Source organism: Erythrolamprus reginae, chromosome 3 (assembly GCF_031021105.1).
Source record: "Erythrolamprus reginae isolate rEryReg1 chromosome 3, rEryReg1.hap1, whole genome shotgun sequence".
NCBI lineage: Eukaryota > Metazoa > Chordata > Lepidosauria > Squamata > Dipsadidae > Erythrolamprus > Erythrolamprus reginae.
This window is the reverse complement of record NC_091952.1, coordinates 12,232,139-12,247,044: the sequence shown is the minus strand read 5'-3', so window position 1 is coordinate 12,247,044 and position 14,906 is coordinate 12,232,139. Positions and strand designations below refer to the sequence as shown.

The window sequence follows — 14,906 nt, the reverse complement described above, 5'->3', positions numbered from 1 at the left end:
AATGGGGAGGGAAAGCTGGTGGAAAGCTGGTACTCCTGGCGAGGGTACGTGGAGCAGCCTCTCTCTCTCTCGCTCCCTCTCTCTGCTACTCCGCAGCCATGGGTGCGGTAAGGCTGCATTGCTATTACTATTAGTCTTCTCATCATTCCTATCACCAATCTCCCACTTATGACTTTGACTGTAACTTGCTGCTTGTATCTTTATGATTTACATTGATTGTTTCTTGATTGCTTATTTCTACCCTATGACAATCATTATTATACCACATGATTCTTGACAAATGTATCTTTTTTTATGTACACTGAGAGCATATGCACCAAAGACAAATGCCTTGTGTATTCAATCACAGTTGGCCAATAAAAGAATTATTTTATCCCTCTTTGATGGAACAGGCACCCCTAGATGTCATTTACCTCCACACGGTACTTCTGGGCACTGTGGCAGCGATCGGTTGCCCCAAAACAGAAACACTTGGTGCAGCCTTTAGGATTGCTGGCATCAAGGGAGAATGTCCCCAAATGGCACTGATCACACCTTGCACCTTCCACATTTTCCTAGAGATTGAAAAAGAAATTACCCATCAAGAAAAATATCCAACAAAAACAACTTGAAAAAATAGCAATTTACATCACAAATCATAACATCAAACTGAAACAACAAACTGTAAACATCGATCGACACGAACTCCAACTTTACAAAGAAAATAAACCCCTAAATGAATTATATATATTGGCACTAAAACTACATTCAAAACATATCGATAAAGCCTTAGGGTAAAACACACCAACTACGAGCTCAAACTACAGGCCGCAAATCATGAAAGACCCAGCTCTAACGCTGGTTTTCGCTTCTCTATCCCCCCCCCTCCTTCTTCTCCCTATCCTCCTTCCTTCTATATCTACTTCCCTCCCTTCACAACCCCCTTCTCCCACTCCCCAACTACTACATAAGTAGAGTGTAAAAAATGTACAATATGCATATCTGTTTTGTCTTTCTGTATTTGGTTTTTATTGTATATATTTAATAAATTTATTTTAAGGAAAAAAAAAATCTTAAAAAAAAAGAAAGAAAAAGAAATCCTGTCAGTTTAAGGCTAAGTCTCTGTGTTCTTGATTTTTGCTTAATATTGAAAATACTTTACCTCTAGAACCTTACTCACACCCTTACTATATTTAATGGTTTCAATCAAACCCCCTCTTTCCCTGCTGCCCTCCAGGCTATAGGTATTCAGTTCCTCCAATGTCTTCTGATATTGTTTTGGTCAGTGGGGAGATCTAATTTTTTTTCCTATCAGTTCTGTGGGTATGGCTTCGGGGAGGGGGGTGTCATGTGACTGGGTGGGCATGGCTATATAGTCATGTGACTGGGTGGGCATGGCTATATAGTCATGTGACTGGGAGATTAAAAGACAGAAACTCACTTTATTGATTTCCTGCTGGAGCAGGGCTGGACTACATGACCTCCAGACGCTTTCCAGACCTGGATTATTCTCTGAATAGCCTAGTACCAGGCTTGTAGTCCTGTTTTTATCTCCTTTTTTCTTTCCCTCCCTTCCTTTCCTTCTTTTTCTTTCTCTTTCTTTCTTCCCCCTTACTTCCTTTACTTCCTTCCGTTAGTTCCTTCCCTTTCTCTCTTTCTTTCTTTCTCTCTCTTTCTTTTTTCCCTTCCCTTCCCTCCCTCCCTCCCTTCCTTTCTTTCCACCCCCACCCCCTTGTTTTTGGCCCAGCAGCTTCAGGGGCAAAAAAAAAAGTTCTGAAGTTCAGCTGTAAAACACGCGCTCATCAGAACTTTTATTATTATTTTTAAGTAAAATAATAATAATTTGGGGGTGGGTGGGTATTTACTACCAGTTCTGAGAACCAGTAGCATTTTTTATTACTGGTTCGGGCAAACCAATCCAAACCGGTAGCATTTCCCTCCTGGTTTTGGCCCTTCAGACCTTGCACCATTTTTGCTCCTAAAAAGATGTTTCTGAAGAATTGATTTGTGCTCGTCAGTAACAATTAGAATTAGACATTCAGGCACAGAACCTTCCCCTGAAGGAACACACAATTCTTGGCTCTAAAAATAAACAATGTTGGCAGGCCTTGTCTTGAAAATAACTGTTGATGCTGCTGAGAACTGAGACCACTGGGACTGGTCCTACTATTTCTTACTGCTCCTCAAACAGCAATCTGACCGGAAAACAAGCTTAGACAATGATCAGACTAACCTTGCAGTGACATTCTCCAGTGATTGGGTCACAGATGCTTGGTTTTGTCCCTGCTTCATGGCAGTCACATGCTCTGCAGTTGGGGTAGCCGTAGTAGCCTGGGGCACAGAGATCACACTGACGTCCTACGATGTTGGGCTTGCATCTGGAAGAACAAATGGGTCACCTTTTCTAGTCTTTTATTTGTTATGACAGTTGGGTTTTAAGTCAAGTTAAGAGCTAACATGACCAGTGCAACTGACAAACTTTTGGAAAGGATGTGACAGACAATAATAGAATAACAAACAGGAGACCTGTATCATTCCAGATGAGTGATTGTCCAAGCTCCTGAGAGAATGGGGGAGGGAGGGAGGGAGGGAGGAGAGAGAGGACAGGGAGAGAGGTGAGAGAGAGAGAGACACAGAGAGAGAAACAGAGGAGAGACAGAGAGAAAGAAGAGAAGAGAGATGGGAAAGAGAGACAGAAAAGGAAGGAAGGAAGGAGAAAGGGAAAGAGAGAAAGGAAGAAATAAAGAAGGAAGGAAGGAGAGAGAAAGAGAAAGAAAGAAAGAAAGAAAGAAAGGAAGGAAGGAAGGAAGGAAGAAGGCAGGCAGAAAAGAAAGAAAGAAAGAAGGTAGGCAGGAAAGAAAGAAAGAAAGAAAGAAAGAAAGAAAGAAAGAAAGAAAGAAATGGTCTCTGATACAGGATGGATAGATGCAGCTGGTGCTCTAGGATTCAGACAGGGTTCATATCATGATCTCTACTTACTGGCATTGCCCACTCTCTATATTACATCCTGGTTCGGTCTGATCTTGGATCCCAGAACTCGAGCAGTTGCAATCCTCACAGCCCACTAGAGGGTGACAGCCAAAGGTTTGGGGTTCACAGACCACACACTCTGGTCTAATGGTCCGTGGTGGGCAGATGCATTGTCCCGTCACTTCATCACACAGGCGAAATCCACAGTCACAGGCTAGGAGTGAAATGAGGTAGAGATTAGAAAGAGAGTCCTCAGCCTACTATGTTCATTTCTAAATTGGAGGAACAGGTAATCCTTGACTTAAGACCAGTTTGTTTATTTGTACACTTGCTGCTATGGAACCGTTTTGGCAGAGTGGTTAGAATGCGGCATTGCAGGCTGATTCTGCCCACTGCCAATAGTTCGATCCTGACCGGCTCAAGGTTGACTCAGCCTTCCATCCTTCCAACATGGGAAAAATGAGGAGCCAGATTGTTGGGGGAAAGATGCTGACTCTGTAAAACCTCTTAGAGAGGGCTGTAAAAGCACTATGAAGTGGTATATACTGTAAGTCTAAGTCTATTGCTATTTACTCTATGAATAGTGCCTGTTCAGATTTGAAATGCACTAAATATATAATTTAGACCAGAGGTCCCCAACCTTAGCAACTTTAAGACTTGTGGACTTCAACTCCCAGAGCCTGTTAATGCAGCCCAGGATTGCATTGGCTTTTTCGGCAGCTGCAGCACACTGCTGGCTCATACTTAGGTAGTAGTCCATAAGGTTATATATTATCTCACCTACACACACACACAAACTTTTCTCCCTCCCCATAAGCTCCAAATACTCACGTCGGCAATTGGGAAAACCCCAATATCCAGTGGCACAGCGGGAACATTTGCGCCCAATGATATTGGACTTGCACGTACATTGGCCCCCAAATGGCTCACACTGGCTCGAAACAGCACCAGCCTCATGGCAATGACAAGGTTCGGCCCCGTTGTAAAAAAGAGAAATTGAAACAGCAGAGTCCTGGCAGAACCTGGACGAAGTGACAGGGCTGCGGAGAGAGAGGAGATGTTTTGCACTCAGTCTCAACGCAATGCAATGCAATGCCTACAAAGATTATTTATTAATGTTTTTAATATTTGTTAAGGTAAAAGATTAATTGTATCATTAATTAAAATGTGGAGTCTGAATACTGTTTGATTTTTGGCAAGCATGGAGACTAGATTAAGAAAGACTCAAAATATGTGCTCATAAAATGGGTACAGGAACTAGATATTAAGAAAGCTGGACACATATTATAAGGTTCAGTTATTTTACTTTATTTACATATCGACCGATCTATCCAGTTACATACCTATTTTCAGTAGTGTCTGGCTGGTCAGTTCAGACTGACATGAACTCTCTCTCTCATTTTGTATAGATCAAATAATTAGATCAAAGTACGTCTGTCTGTCTGTCTGTCTGTCTGTCTGTCATCTATCTATCTCATCTATCATCTATTCATCAACTATTAGGCAAGGATCAAGTTCTGAGCAACAATGGACATTTAATTATGGGATTGCTTATTTCTTACTAAGTCCCAGTTCTATTAAAAAAAAAATTCTTCCTCTGGGAGGTCAATAAATCACATGCAATTGTTCACTGTTTGGAAGGACTCACAATGAATGAACTAAAAATCATATAAAATCTTTTAGTGGGTGCTTCTAAATCAACACTGGATATTGATTCTAAAATTCAGAGAACATTCCATTCAAAATAACCCAGATACTTATTTGCAATCTCACTTGATGTAGAAGCCGTTGACTCCACAGCTGCTGATGAAATCGTAGGATTTGTCCAGGGGTTCTTCCGAAAGATAGTTGGACCCATAAATGCTTTCAGGAACCACAAGGATATAATCCTATAATAACCATAAAAAATATTGCTATTGTTATAATTAGATCAAAGGCATGATATGAACCATTTTTTTATTGTTGTATAAAGAGAAGTAAATTTGGAACTTTCCTCGTAAAGGGCAGTCATATTAAAATCAGGGTTTAAAAAACATGAATGAGATAAGTAAGACTATAAGAAATGGACTGAAGCCCTATGGCAGGGATCCCCAAACATTTTACACAGGGGGCCAGTTTACTGTCCCTCGGACTGTTGGAGGGCCGGACTATAAAAAAAAAACTATGAACAGATTCCTATGCACACTGCACATACCTTATTTTTTTGTCTCTCTCTCTCACTCTCTCTCTCTCTCTCTCTTGGTTTCTTTCTCTCTCTCCCTCTCTCTTGCTCTCTCTTTCTCTTTCTTGCTTTCTTTCTGTCTCTTGCTCTGTGTCTCTTTCTCACTCTCTCTCTTGCTATCTCTCTTCCTCCCTCCCTCCCTTTCTCTCTCCTTCCTTCCTCTCCACTTCTCTTTCCCTCGCTCTTTTTCCATTCTCTTTCACTTTTCTTTCTTTCTCTCCACTTCTCTCTCTCCCTTTTCCCTCTTTCACCCTCCCTCTTCTCTCCCCACGTAGGACTCGCCCGACAAGCCTCCACCCTCCGACCCTGGACTCCCATTCAATCCCCATTCAGAAAATGGGAGCTAGCAACTCAAAGAGGAGGAGGAGGCGGTTGTGTGCGTGTATGTGTGTGTGTTGTGCCCAGCTCGGCTTTCAGCAAGCCTTACTTTAACCTCGGGTGAGATGAGATTGAGGGGGACGCTCTCACTGCTTTCCAGTGCGGCCTTGGAAAAGACCCATGGGCCAGATAAATGGCTTCAGCAGGCCGCATGTGGCCCGTGGGCCGTAGTTTGGGGGCCGCTGCCCTATGGCATAGTTTTGGTAGAAAAAAGCAAGTAGCCAAGAGAAATTTTGATAGCTAATAGCATTTTGAACCCGAATGACAACAGAAAACAATCTTTGAAATCCAGATGACAAAATTAGAAAGGGGGGTAGCACAAGATAAATAATGTATACCAAAACAAAACAGATAAATAATTAAGAATTTTGATTAAGAATTTGGGAATTGATACTATATTGTATTGTATTCTAATTTGAAGGTATGTGGATTTGTATGTTTGTAAGGTGTGGAGGAAAAAAATAAAAAAATTATACCCCACCACCCACCCTCCCAAAAAAATCCTAGTAGTCAAATTATTCAAAAGTATGGCTTCTCAATTAAAAACCCAACTTTGTATAGAAATGCTCCTCTTTGCCTGCTTTCCTGCTACTCTGTAGGAGTCACATAATGTATCTCAATATCTTTAACATGAATAGATTGCATGAAAAATGTTTTGCATAGATTTTCCAGTCCTCCTTCTTGGACAGGGTTGGCAACCTTAAACATTTTTTAATTGATTATGGTTATTTGATTAGAGCCACAAAGGTCCTAATCAGAAACATAGAAACATAAAAGACTGACTGCAGAAAAAGACCTCATGGTCCATCTAGTCTGCCCTTATACTATTTCCTGCATTTTATCGTACAATGGATATATGTTTATCCGAGGCATATTTAAATTCAGTTACTGTGGATTTACCAACCACGTCTGCTAGAAGTTTTTTCTAAGGATCTACTACTCTTTCAGTGAAATAATATTTTCTCACGTTGCTTTTGATCTTTCCCTCAACTAACTTCAGATTGTGTCCCCTTGTTCTTGTGTTCACTTTCCTATTAAAAACACTTCCCTCCTGGACCTTATTTAACCCTTTAATATATTTAAATGTTTCGATCATGTCCCCCCTTTTCCTTCTGTCCTCCAGACTATACAGATTGAGTTCATTAAGTCTTTCCTGATACGTTTTATGCTTAAGACCTTCCACCATCTTGTAGCCCGTCTTTGGACCCGTTCAATTTTGTCAATATCTTTTTGTAGGTGAGGTCTCCAGAACTGAACACAGTATTCCAAATGTGGTCTCACCAGTGCTCTATATAAGGGGATCACAATCTCCCTCTTCCTGCTTGTTATACCTCTAGCTATGCAGCCAAGCATCCTACTTGCTTTTCAATTCTGGAGCCAACCAGAAGTCCACTTCCCCTGCCATAATGTCTCCCCCTAGCACACCATCCTTTTTCCTCTACCTGTCCTAACCGAAAGCGCTATCAATTGTGGAGCTGACTGACAACAGGGAGTCACAGCAGAGGGATAAAAGAACCACATGCAGCTCCAGTACCGCGAGTTGCTGACCCATGTTCTTGGACAAAGACAGAACAATGGACAATTACAATAAAGCTTTCTTCACAGTAATAAAGGATTTAGTCTGGAATTAACAGACTAAAAGGGCTGGATGGAACCTTCTAATCCAATCTCCTCCTCAAGCAGGAGACCTTTGCCAGCTTGACGTCACTCATGTCAGAGGCACCTGTGATTTTGCCAGAGAAAATGGGCTCCTGAGCTCCCTTTTAGACTGAGATGGCCTCCTGCAACCCTCTGTCAGTGGAAACAGAGCTCAGGAGCTCCATTTTCCGCTGGTAGAGGCATCGGCTATTGTTTCCAGGGCGGCCCTGTGGGCCAGATCTAAGGACCCCATGAGTTTGACACTCCTGTGCTAGAGTAATGATCAATTTCCTAATCACTGTGTGCTTAACTTTTAAGATAAATTGAATTTCCAGCAGAGAAACTAGAAAAGCAGGTTCGTAGAAAGCAGACAGATCCAGACAATGCAGCCGACTGATTTCATATGCTAGAAAAATTCCTGCAACAGAATGAGTCAAGTTGTACTTTGATTACATAGTGAGCAGCACTGCCTGGTGGTCATAATTTATTTCATGCGGTGGTTAGAGAGAGAGAATAACCACAAACAAGGAATTCTGGTTATGTCCTTAAGCTACTTGAGATCAGATGAGCATAGTTGAGTTTTTAAAAATCGCCTTTAACTAAAAGAGGTTTTAGATGTTAATGCACAAACTGATATTGAGGCACTTTCTAAGTGCAGGTCACTGAAATGGTTAGCCAAGAACAAAACAGCCTTTCAACTAGAAAAATATCTGACAATGGGTCTGACCCAATACCATAGAACAGCACTCACTAGAGCAAGATTTGAGCAGTTAGATTCTATAGTCAAATATGGACGATTCCACCAAGTACCATATTTTGAGAGAACATGCATTTGCGGTGCACCAGAAATAGAAGACATTGCACATGTGCTACTCAATTGTAAACTATACTCCTCAGTAAGATCTTAGTATTTACAGCCCCTACTTGACAAAATCATACATTGGGACTGTAATAAACAATTATCATATTTTCTTCAGGGTACAAATATATATGTAGTTGCTAGAACCGCTAAATTTATAGTCTGGGCTGTTCAGATGAGAATACGTTTTATAGAACATATTGGGGTGGCATGCAAAGGAGATGGACTTACTTAAGAATATTTTATATCAGTATCTTAGATTTGTTTAATATAATCCTTTGCACGAATTATATTCTCATGTTTTACTACTCAATTTTAGCATATTATACTGCATTTTAACTTATTATTTATTCAAATTCCCTCTATTTTAGCCAAAGATAAATAAGGCAATGGGTCCAGATGGCATCCACCCCAGAGTTCTTAAAGAACTCAGATCTGTCATTACTACCCCCCTGACTGATTTGTTTAACCAATCCTTGTTAACAGGAGAAGTTCCTGAGGATTGGAGAATGGCCAGTGTTGTGCCTATTCACAAGAAGGGCAGTAGAGAAGAAGCTGGTAACTACAGACCAGTTAGCTTGACATCAGTTGTAGTTAAAATGATGGAGACTCTACTCAAAAAGAGGATAAATCAGCACCTAAAAAACAATAACTTATTAGACCCAAATCAGCATGGCTTTACTGAAGGCAAATCATGTCAGACTAATCTCATTGATTTCTTTGACTATGTCACAAAGGTGTTGGATGAAGGTGGTGCCGTGGATATTGCCTACCTGGACTTCAGCAAAGCCTTTGATACGGTTCCACATAAAGAGCTGATAGATAAATTAGTGAAGATTGGACTTAATCCCTGGATAGTTCAATGGATTTGCAGCTGGCTGAAGCGTAGACATCAGAGAGTTATTGTTAATGGCGAGTATTCTGAGCAGAGTCAGGTTACAAGCGGTGTGCCACAAGGATCTGTTCTGGGTCCTATTCTTTTTAATATATTTGTGAGTGACATAGGGGAAGGTTTGGTAGGGAAGGTTTGCCTATTTGCCGATGACTCTAAAGTGTGCAATAGGGTTGATATTCCTGGAGGCGTCTGTAATATGGTAAATTATTTAGCTTTACTAGATAAATGGTCTAAGCAATGGAAACTGCAGTTTAATGTTTCCAAATGTAAAATAATGCACTTGGGGAAAAGGAATCCTCAATCTGAGTATTGTATTGGCAGTTCAGTGTTGGCAAATACTTCAAAAGAAAAGGATTTAGGGGTAGTGATTTCTGACAGTCTCAAAATGGGTGAACAGTGCAGTCAGGCGGTAGGGAAAGCAAGTAGGATGCTTGGCTGCATAGCTAGAGGTATAACAAGCAGGAAGAGGGAGATTATGATCCCACTATATAGAATGCTGGTGAGACCACATTTGGAATACTGTGTTCAGTTCTGGAGACCTCACCTACAAAAAGATATTGACAAAATTGAACGGGTCCAAAGACGGGTTACAAGAATGGTGGAAGGTCTTAAGCATAAAACGTATCAGGAAAGACTTAATGAACTCAATCTGTATAGTCTGGAGGACAGAAGGAAAAGCGGGGACATGATCGAAACATTTAAATATATTAAAGGGTTAAATAAGGTCCAGGAGGGAAGTGTTTTTAATAGGAAAGTGAACACAAGAACAAGGGGACACAATCTGAAGTTAGTTGGGGGAAAGATCAAAAGCAACATGAGAAAATATTATTTTACTGAAAGAGTAGTAGATCCTTGGAACAAACTTCCAGCAGATGTGGTAGCTAAATCCACAGTAACTGAATTTAAACATGCCTGGGATAAACATATATCCATCCTAAGATAAAATACAGAAAATAGTATAAGGGCAGACTAGATGGACCATGAGGTCTTTTTCTGCCGTCAGACTTCTATGTTTCTATGTTTCTATGTTTCTATTTTAACCAGTCACAGTTTTATGACGACCGATGTGGTCCTTTTTCTTGCTTTGATATGGTCGATTGACTAATCAAATAAAGTTGATATTGATATTGATACTAATTCCAAATTCCTTTAACTAAAAGGATTCTGGTGAGAACACATTTTTCAGTTTATCTGATTAACTGTTAGAGTGAACATTCAAAGACAAGACAAGGATTTTTAAGATAGGAACATACCACCCAAAGATGCCGGTCTTGTGGCACACGGATTATTACACTCAGATCGTTTTCTGTGATGTCCAGAACGATTTGGTTCTCTGAAACCACCAGATTCCGGCAACCATATCCATGTGGACAGAAAGTAGCATTAGCTTGTCCTGGAAAAGTCAGAAAATAAACCTGCTCCAATCAACTGGATTTATTTTGCTTTGATACCGAAGGGTATCCAACTTTGGCAACTTTAAGATTCATAGACTTCAACTCCCAGAATTCCCCAGCCAGCATTACCCAGCCAACGGGAAAAAAAAGAAAAAGATGGAGTCTGCGGAAAGGGGTGGCATACAAATCCAATAAATGAATGAATGAATGAATGAATGAATGAATGAATGAATGAATGAATGAATGAATGATATGGCTGAGGATTGCATCTGGTAGCACAGAGGCTAGACTAAGCAATGCAGGGTGGTGGGGCCATGGGGAAGGGCCTTCTCTGTGGCTGCCCTAGCTCTATGGAACCAACTCCCCCCCCCCCCCCCCGCCCAATGTCCGTACTGCTCCCACCCTGCTGGGCTTCTGAAAGGCAGTTTTGAAGCTATGAAGACCTGGCTTTGGCAGCAGGCCTGGGGGCCATAAATTGTACATCTTTCATGGCCAAATCATACTAATGGTATGTTGTGTTGATTGGATTTACAGTGTTCCCTCGATTTTTGTGGGAGATGCGTTCTGAGACCGCCCGCAAAAGTTGAATTTCCGCGAAGTAGAGATGCGGAAGTACTGTTTTTGGCTATGAACAGTATCACAAGCCTTCCCTTAACACTTTAAACCCCTAAATTGCAATTTCCCATTCCCTTAGCAACCATTTAGATTATTCCTCACTGTGTTTATTTATTAAAGTTTATTTTAAAAAAAATATTTATTAAAGGAGGACGAAAGTTTGGCGATGACATATGATGTCATCTGGTGGGAAAAACTGTGGTATGGGGGAAAAACTGCAAAGTATTTTTAATTAATATTTTTGAAAAACCGTGGTATAGAATTCGTGAAGTTCGAACGTGCGAAAATCGAGGGAACACTGTATGTATTTATTTGTTTGTTTGTTTGTTTGTTTGTTTGTTTGCTTGCTTGCTTGTTCGTTCGTTCTTTCATTCATTCATTCATTCATTCAATTTTTATGCCGCCCTTCTCCTTAGACTCAGGGCGGCTTACAACATGTTAGCAATAGCACTTTTTAACAGAGCCAGCATATTGCCCCCACAATCCGGGTCCTCACTTTACCCACCTCGGAAGGATGGAAGGCTGAGTTGTGAGTTTTTACTTGGAGCTATTGTTTTAATTCATATTGGACTTCTTTTTATTGTTAACTGTATTTTTATATTTTGTTATAAGCCGCCCTGAGTCCTTCGGGATTGGGCAGCATAGAAGATAGATAGACAGACAGACAGACATATAGATAAATTCTAACCTTGGCAGCTACCCACATCATCTAAATACAGTTTGAGTACTCCTGAAAACAGACGCTACTCACCCTGCCAAATCCGCCCTCCGTTGATCAACACTTCAACAGGGAAAGTTGGGTGATCAGGCTGATAACAATGCAGAATGAAAGCATAACGTCCTGGGCTCTGGATATGGCCATTTAACACAACAGCTGTCTGGAAGAAAGCAAAGAGGAATATCTCTTTTGGTGTCATTAATCTCTATTTCAAGTCACCATTATGGTTCCAGAGTTTCTTCCAAACTGATAGAGGGATAAAAATGGATAATATTGTATTTATTCTGCAGGTATTCCTAGTAAACAAAAAAATATGTCTTTATAAACTATTAGGAACATGGCCTAAAAGCTTTTGCTCTGCGCTGTTAGAAATACTGCCATCTGGAATTTGTAGCTCTGTAAGCTTAGTGATTTTCTTGACAGGTTTGAGGACCTTTGCTTACTTGTGAAACCTCACTAAGAAATTTTGCACACTTTTTTTAACACACTATTAGCAGCTGGAGTTACACCATGTTTAGCCTCATAGAAAGCTTCAAGAATGCAAACTATAATTATACAAATGACATACCCTAAGTTACTTAAAAAATATATAAAACGTCTAATAAAACTATGACCTCTCTACACCTCGGCGGAGTGTCCCAAACCATACTTACCTGCGGCGCCCTTAAGAAAATGAGTTTTGCAGAGGTGTCTATCAAAGTTGGAAGGTGAGGTGCGGAAGCTGGAAGACTGCCTTCTGGTGGGACGCTTATGGCATGAATTAGGGGCAAGTCTGGAGCAATGGGTAGCGACAGCCCCTCCTCCAGGACAACTGACTGTGAAATCTTCTGATATCGCGATGGGACACAGGAACTACTGAGGATAAAAAAAAAAAGAATCAGTAATGGGTTCCTGCTGGTACGGGCTACTCTCTAGAGTGGTAGCGAAAATAGAGCTGTGCATACAGCTCTGAGTGACTGGCAGGTGGGCATGCACGCCCGTGCGAGATTTGACTTCTGTGCATGTGCAGGAAGCCAAATCTCGTGTGAGGACACTCACATACATAAGAATATAAGAACATAAGAAGAGCTATGCTGAATCAGGCCAAAGACCATCGAGTCCAGCATTGTGTCACACAGTGGCCCACCAATTGTCCATGGGGTTCTTGAGCAGAAAGAGAAGGCAAGACCCTCCCTTTCCCTTGACCCCCAACAAATGGTACTCAAGGGAATCCTGCCTGCCTCAACCAACATAGAGGCAGCACTTGGTCATCCGTTTCAATAACCACCGATACACTTGGCATCCATGAATCTGTCTAATCCTGCCTTGATGCTATCAAGGCTGACAGCTGTCACAACCTCTTCTGGAAGTGAATTCCATAAACCAACAACCTTCTGGGTGAAGAAATATTTCCTTTGATTTGTCCTCACTTTCTTACCTATGAGCTTTAGGGAGGGCCCCCTCATCCTACTATTGTGTGGTAGAGAAAAGAATTTTTCTCTATCCACCTTTTCTATCCCGTGCATGATTTTATACACTTCGATCAAGTCACCCCTTAAATGCTGTCTTTCAAGGCTGAAGAGACCAAGGCGTTGCAACCTGGTTTCATAGGGGAGGTGCTCCAATCCAATCAATGTGCATGAGATTTTGCTGATTTTTTACTTTTTTTGCTTCCACTCATGTGCAAAAGCAAAGAAATTGCCAAAAATGGGCAAAATCGTCTGTGTGCGTTCAAGCATCCTTGCGCAAGATTTGGCTTTTGGCACATGCACAGAAACCAAATTATTATTATTATTATATTATTATTATTATTATTATTATTATTATTATTATTATTATTATTTATTAGATTTGTATGCCGCCCCTCTCCGTAGACTTGGGGCGGCTCACAACAATGTGACGCCAATGTACGTGTGTTCGCCCCGGTCACCAGGAGCGCACCAGGAGCGCCGGTGATGAGGAACCCTTGCCTGAAAGGAACAATCAGAATTCTGCAGTCAAGAAAAATGCCTAATGTCCTACCCGGACCTTGACATCAAAGGAACATTGAGAATACCTCTAATGCAAAGAGCAAAATATGGAGGGTTGATTTTATTAAGGTCACTTTCATTATAATTCTTTTGATGTTCTTTTGTTTTCTGTGTTTAACTGTAATCAAGTCCATTTTTATGATAGCCTTTCGGCTCTGAGACACAAAACAAAAGAACAAGAGGATTATAATGAATTTACAACCTCTCCTCAGCCTAAAAACAAATTGAATGTTCTGTTTGGTTCCAAGAATGAAACAATATAGGCAGTCCTCAATTTATGGTGACATCATTGAGCTCAACGTTTCTCTCGTTAAGCAAGACAGTTCTTAACTGAGTTTTGCTACATTTTAGAACTTTTCTTGCCAACGTTGTTTAAGTGAATCATTGCAGTTCTTAAGTGTTGTAGTTAGCTCTGGCCCAGCTCCTGCCCCAAGGACTGTGGATGTGGGGGAGACATCCACATGCTGCAGGCCTGTTTTGCCCCCGGTGGAATCTGCTGATGAAGGCTCCTCTGACCAAGAAGACATGAGTGACAGGGGGGAGGAGAGTGTGGCAGACATCTCAGAAGGAGATCAATTATCTAGCTCCTCCTTGGATTCAGAACAAGAGTTAATGATACAGCCACACATGCGGAGAGCGATGCATAGGCAACAACAACTGAGAGATTATTATCAAAGAAAATGAGACCACCTGTGGTTGGGTGGGGCTGTGGTTATTAGTGAGGTTGCGATAAATAGCAGCCTGTGGGTTTGGCCATTGTGGAGGATTATCTGATTGTTGTGTTTCGTGACTGCTTTGCTGACTTTGACCTTTTGTGTGCTGATTTTCCCCCGGCTTTGAAACTAAACCAGAGCAAAGTGTGTTTCACTTTGTGAAAGAAGAAGGACTGTGAATTGCCTCACAGCTGCAAGCTAAGTATCACAGAACTGATAAGGGACTTGTACAAATTACCAGTTTGTTTGGAGACGAGTGCTCTTTGCTATACCAAAAGAGGGCATAGTTTAAGTGAATTTTCATTATAAAGAACATTATTTTGAATTTTCAAATGTGTGTGTGTCTGAAATTTGTACCTGTGAATTTTTGGGAGGAGTCTACCAGAGAGCCCGACAGAACATTAAGTTTGTAATACGGTTCTATCAGCAGCTCCTTGGGCAGCCAAAAATCAGCTGGCTAGCACACACCTGCATGTTGCAGCTGAGCTAGTGCAATGGCTCACGTGCCAGCAGATAT

At 41.1% G+C, this 14,906-nt stretch overlaps 1 protein-coding gene across 1 annotated transcript in view; it reads right to left on the bottom strand.

The window, feature by feature from the left end:
• LAMA5 (laminin subunit alpha 5) overlaps window positions 1-14,906 on the bottom strand; it is a 241,453-nt gene that overhangs the window by 70,515 nt on the left and 156,032 nt on the right. The window contains 8 exon segments of the mRNA XM_070744488.1: window positions 414-554; window positions 2,213-2,357; window positions 2,959-3,163; window positions 3,781-3,989; window positions 4,723-4,838; window positions 10,194-10,333; window positions 11,701-11,827; window positions 12,321-12,522. Coding sequence (XP_070600589.1) covers window positions 414-554; window positions 2,213-2,357; window positions 2,959-3,163; window positions 3,781-3,989; window positions 4,723-4,838; window positions 10,194-10,333; window positions 11,701-11,827; window positions 12,321-12,522 — 1,285 coding nt within the window.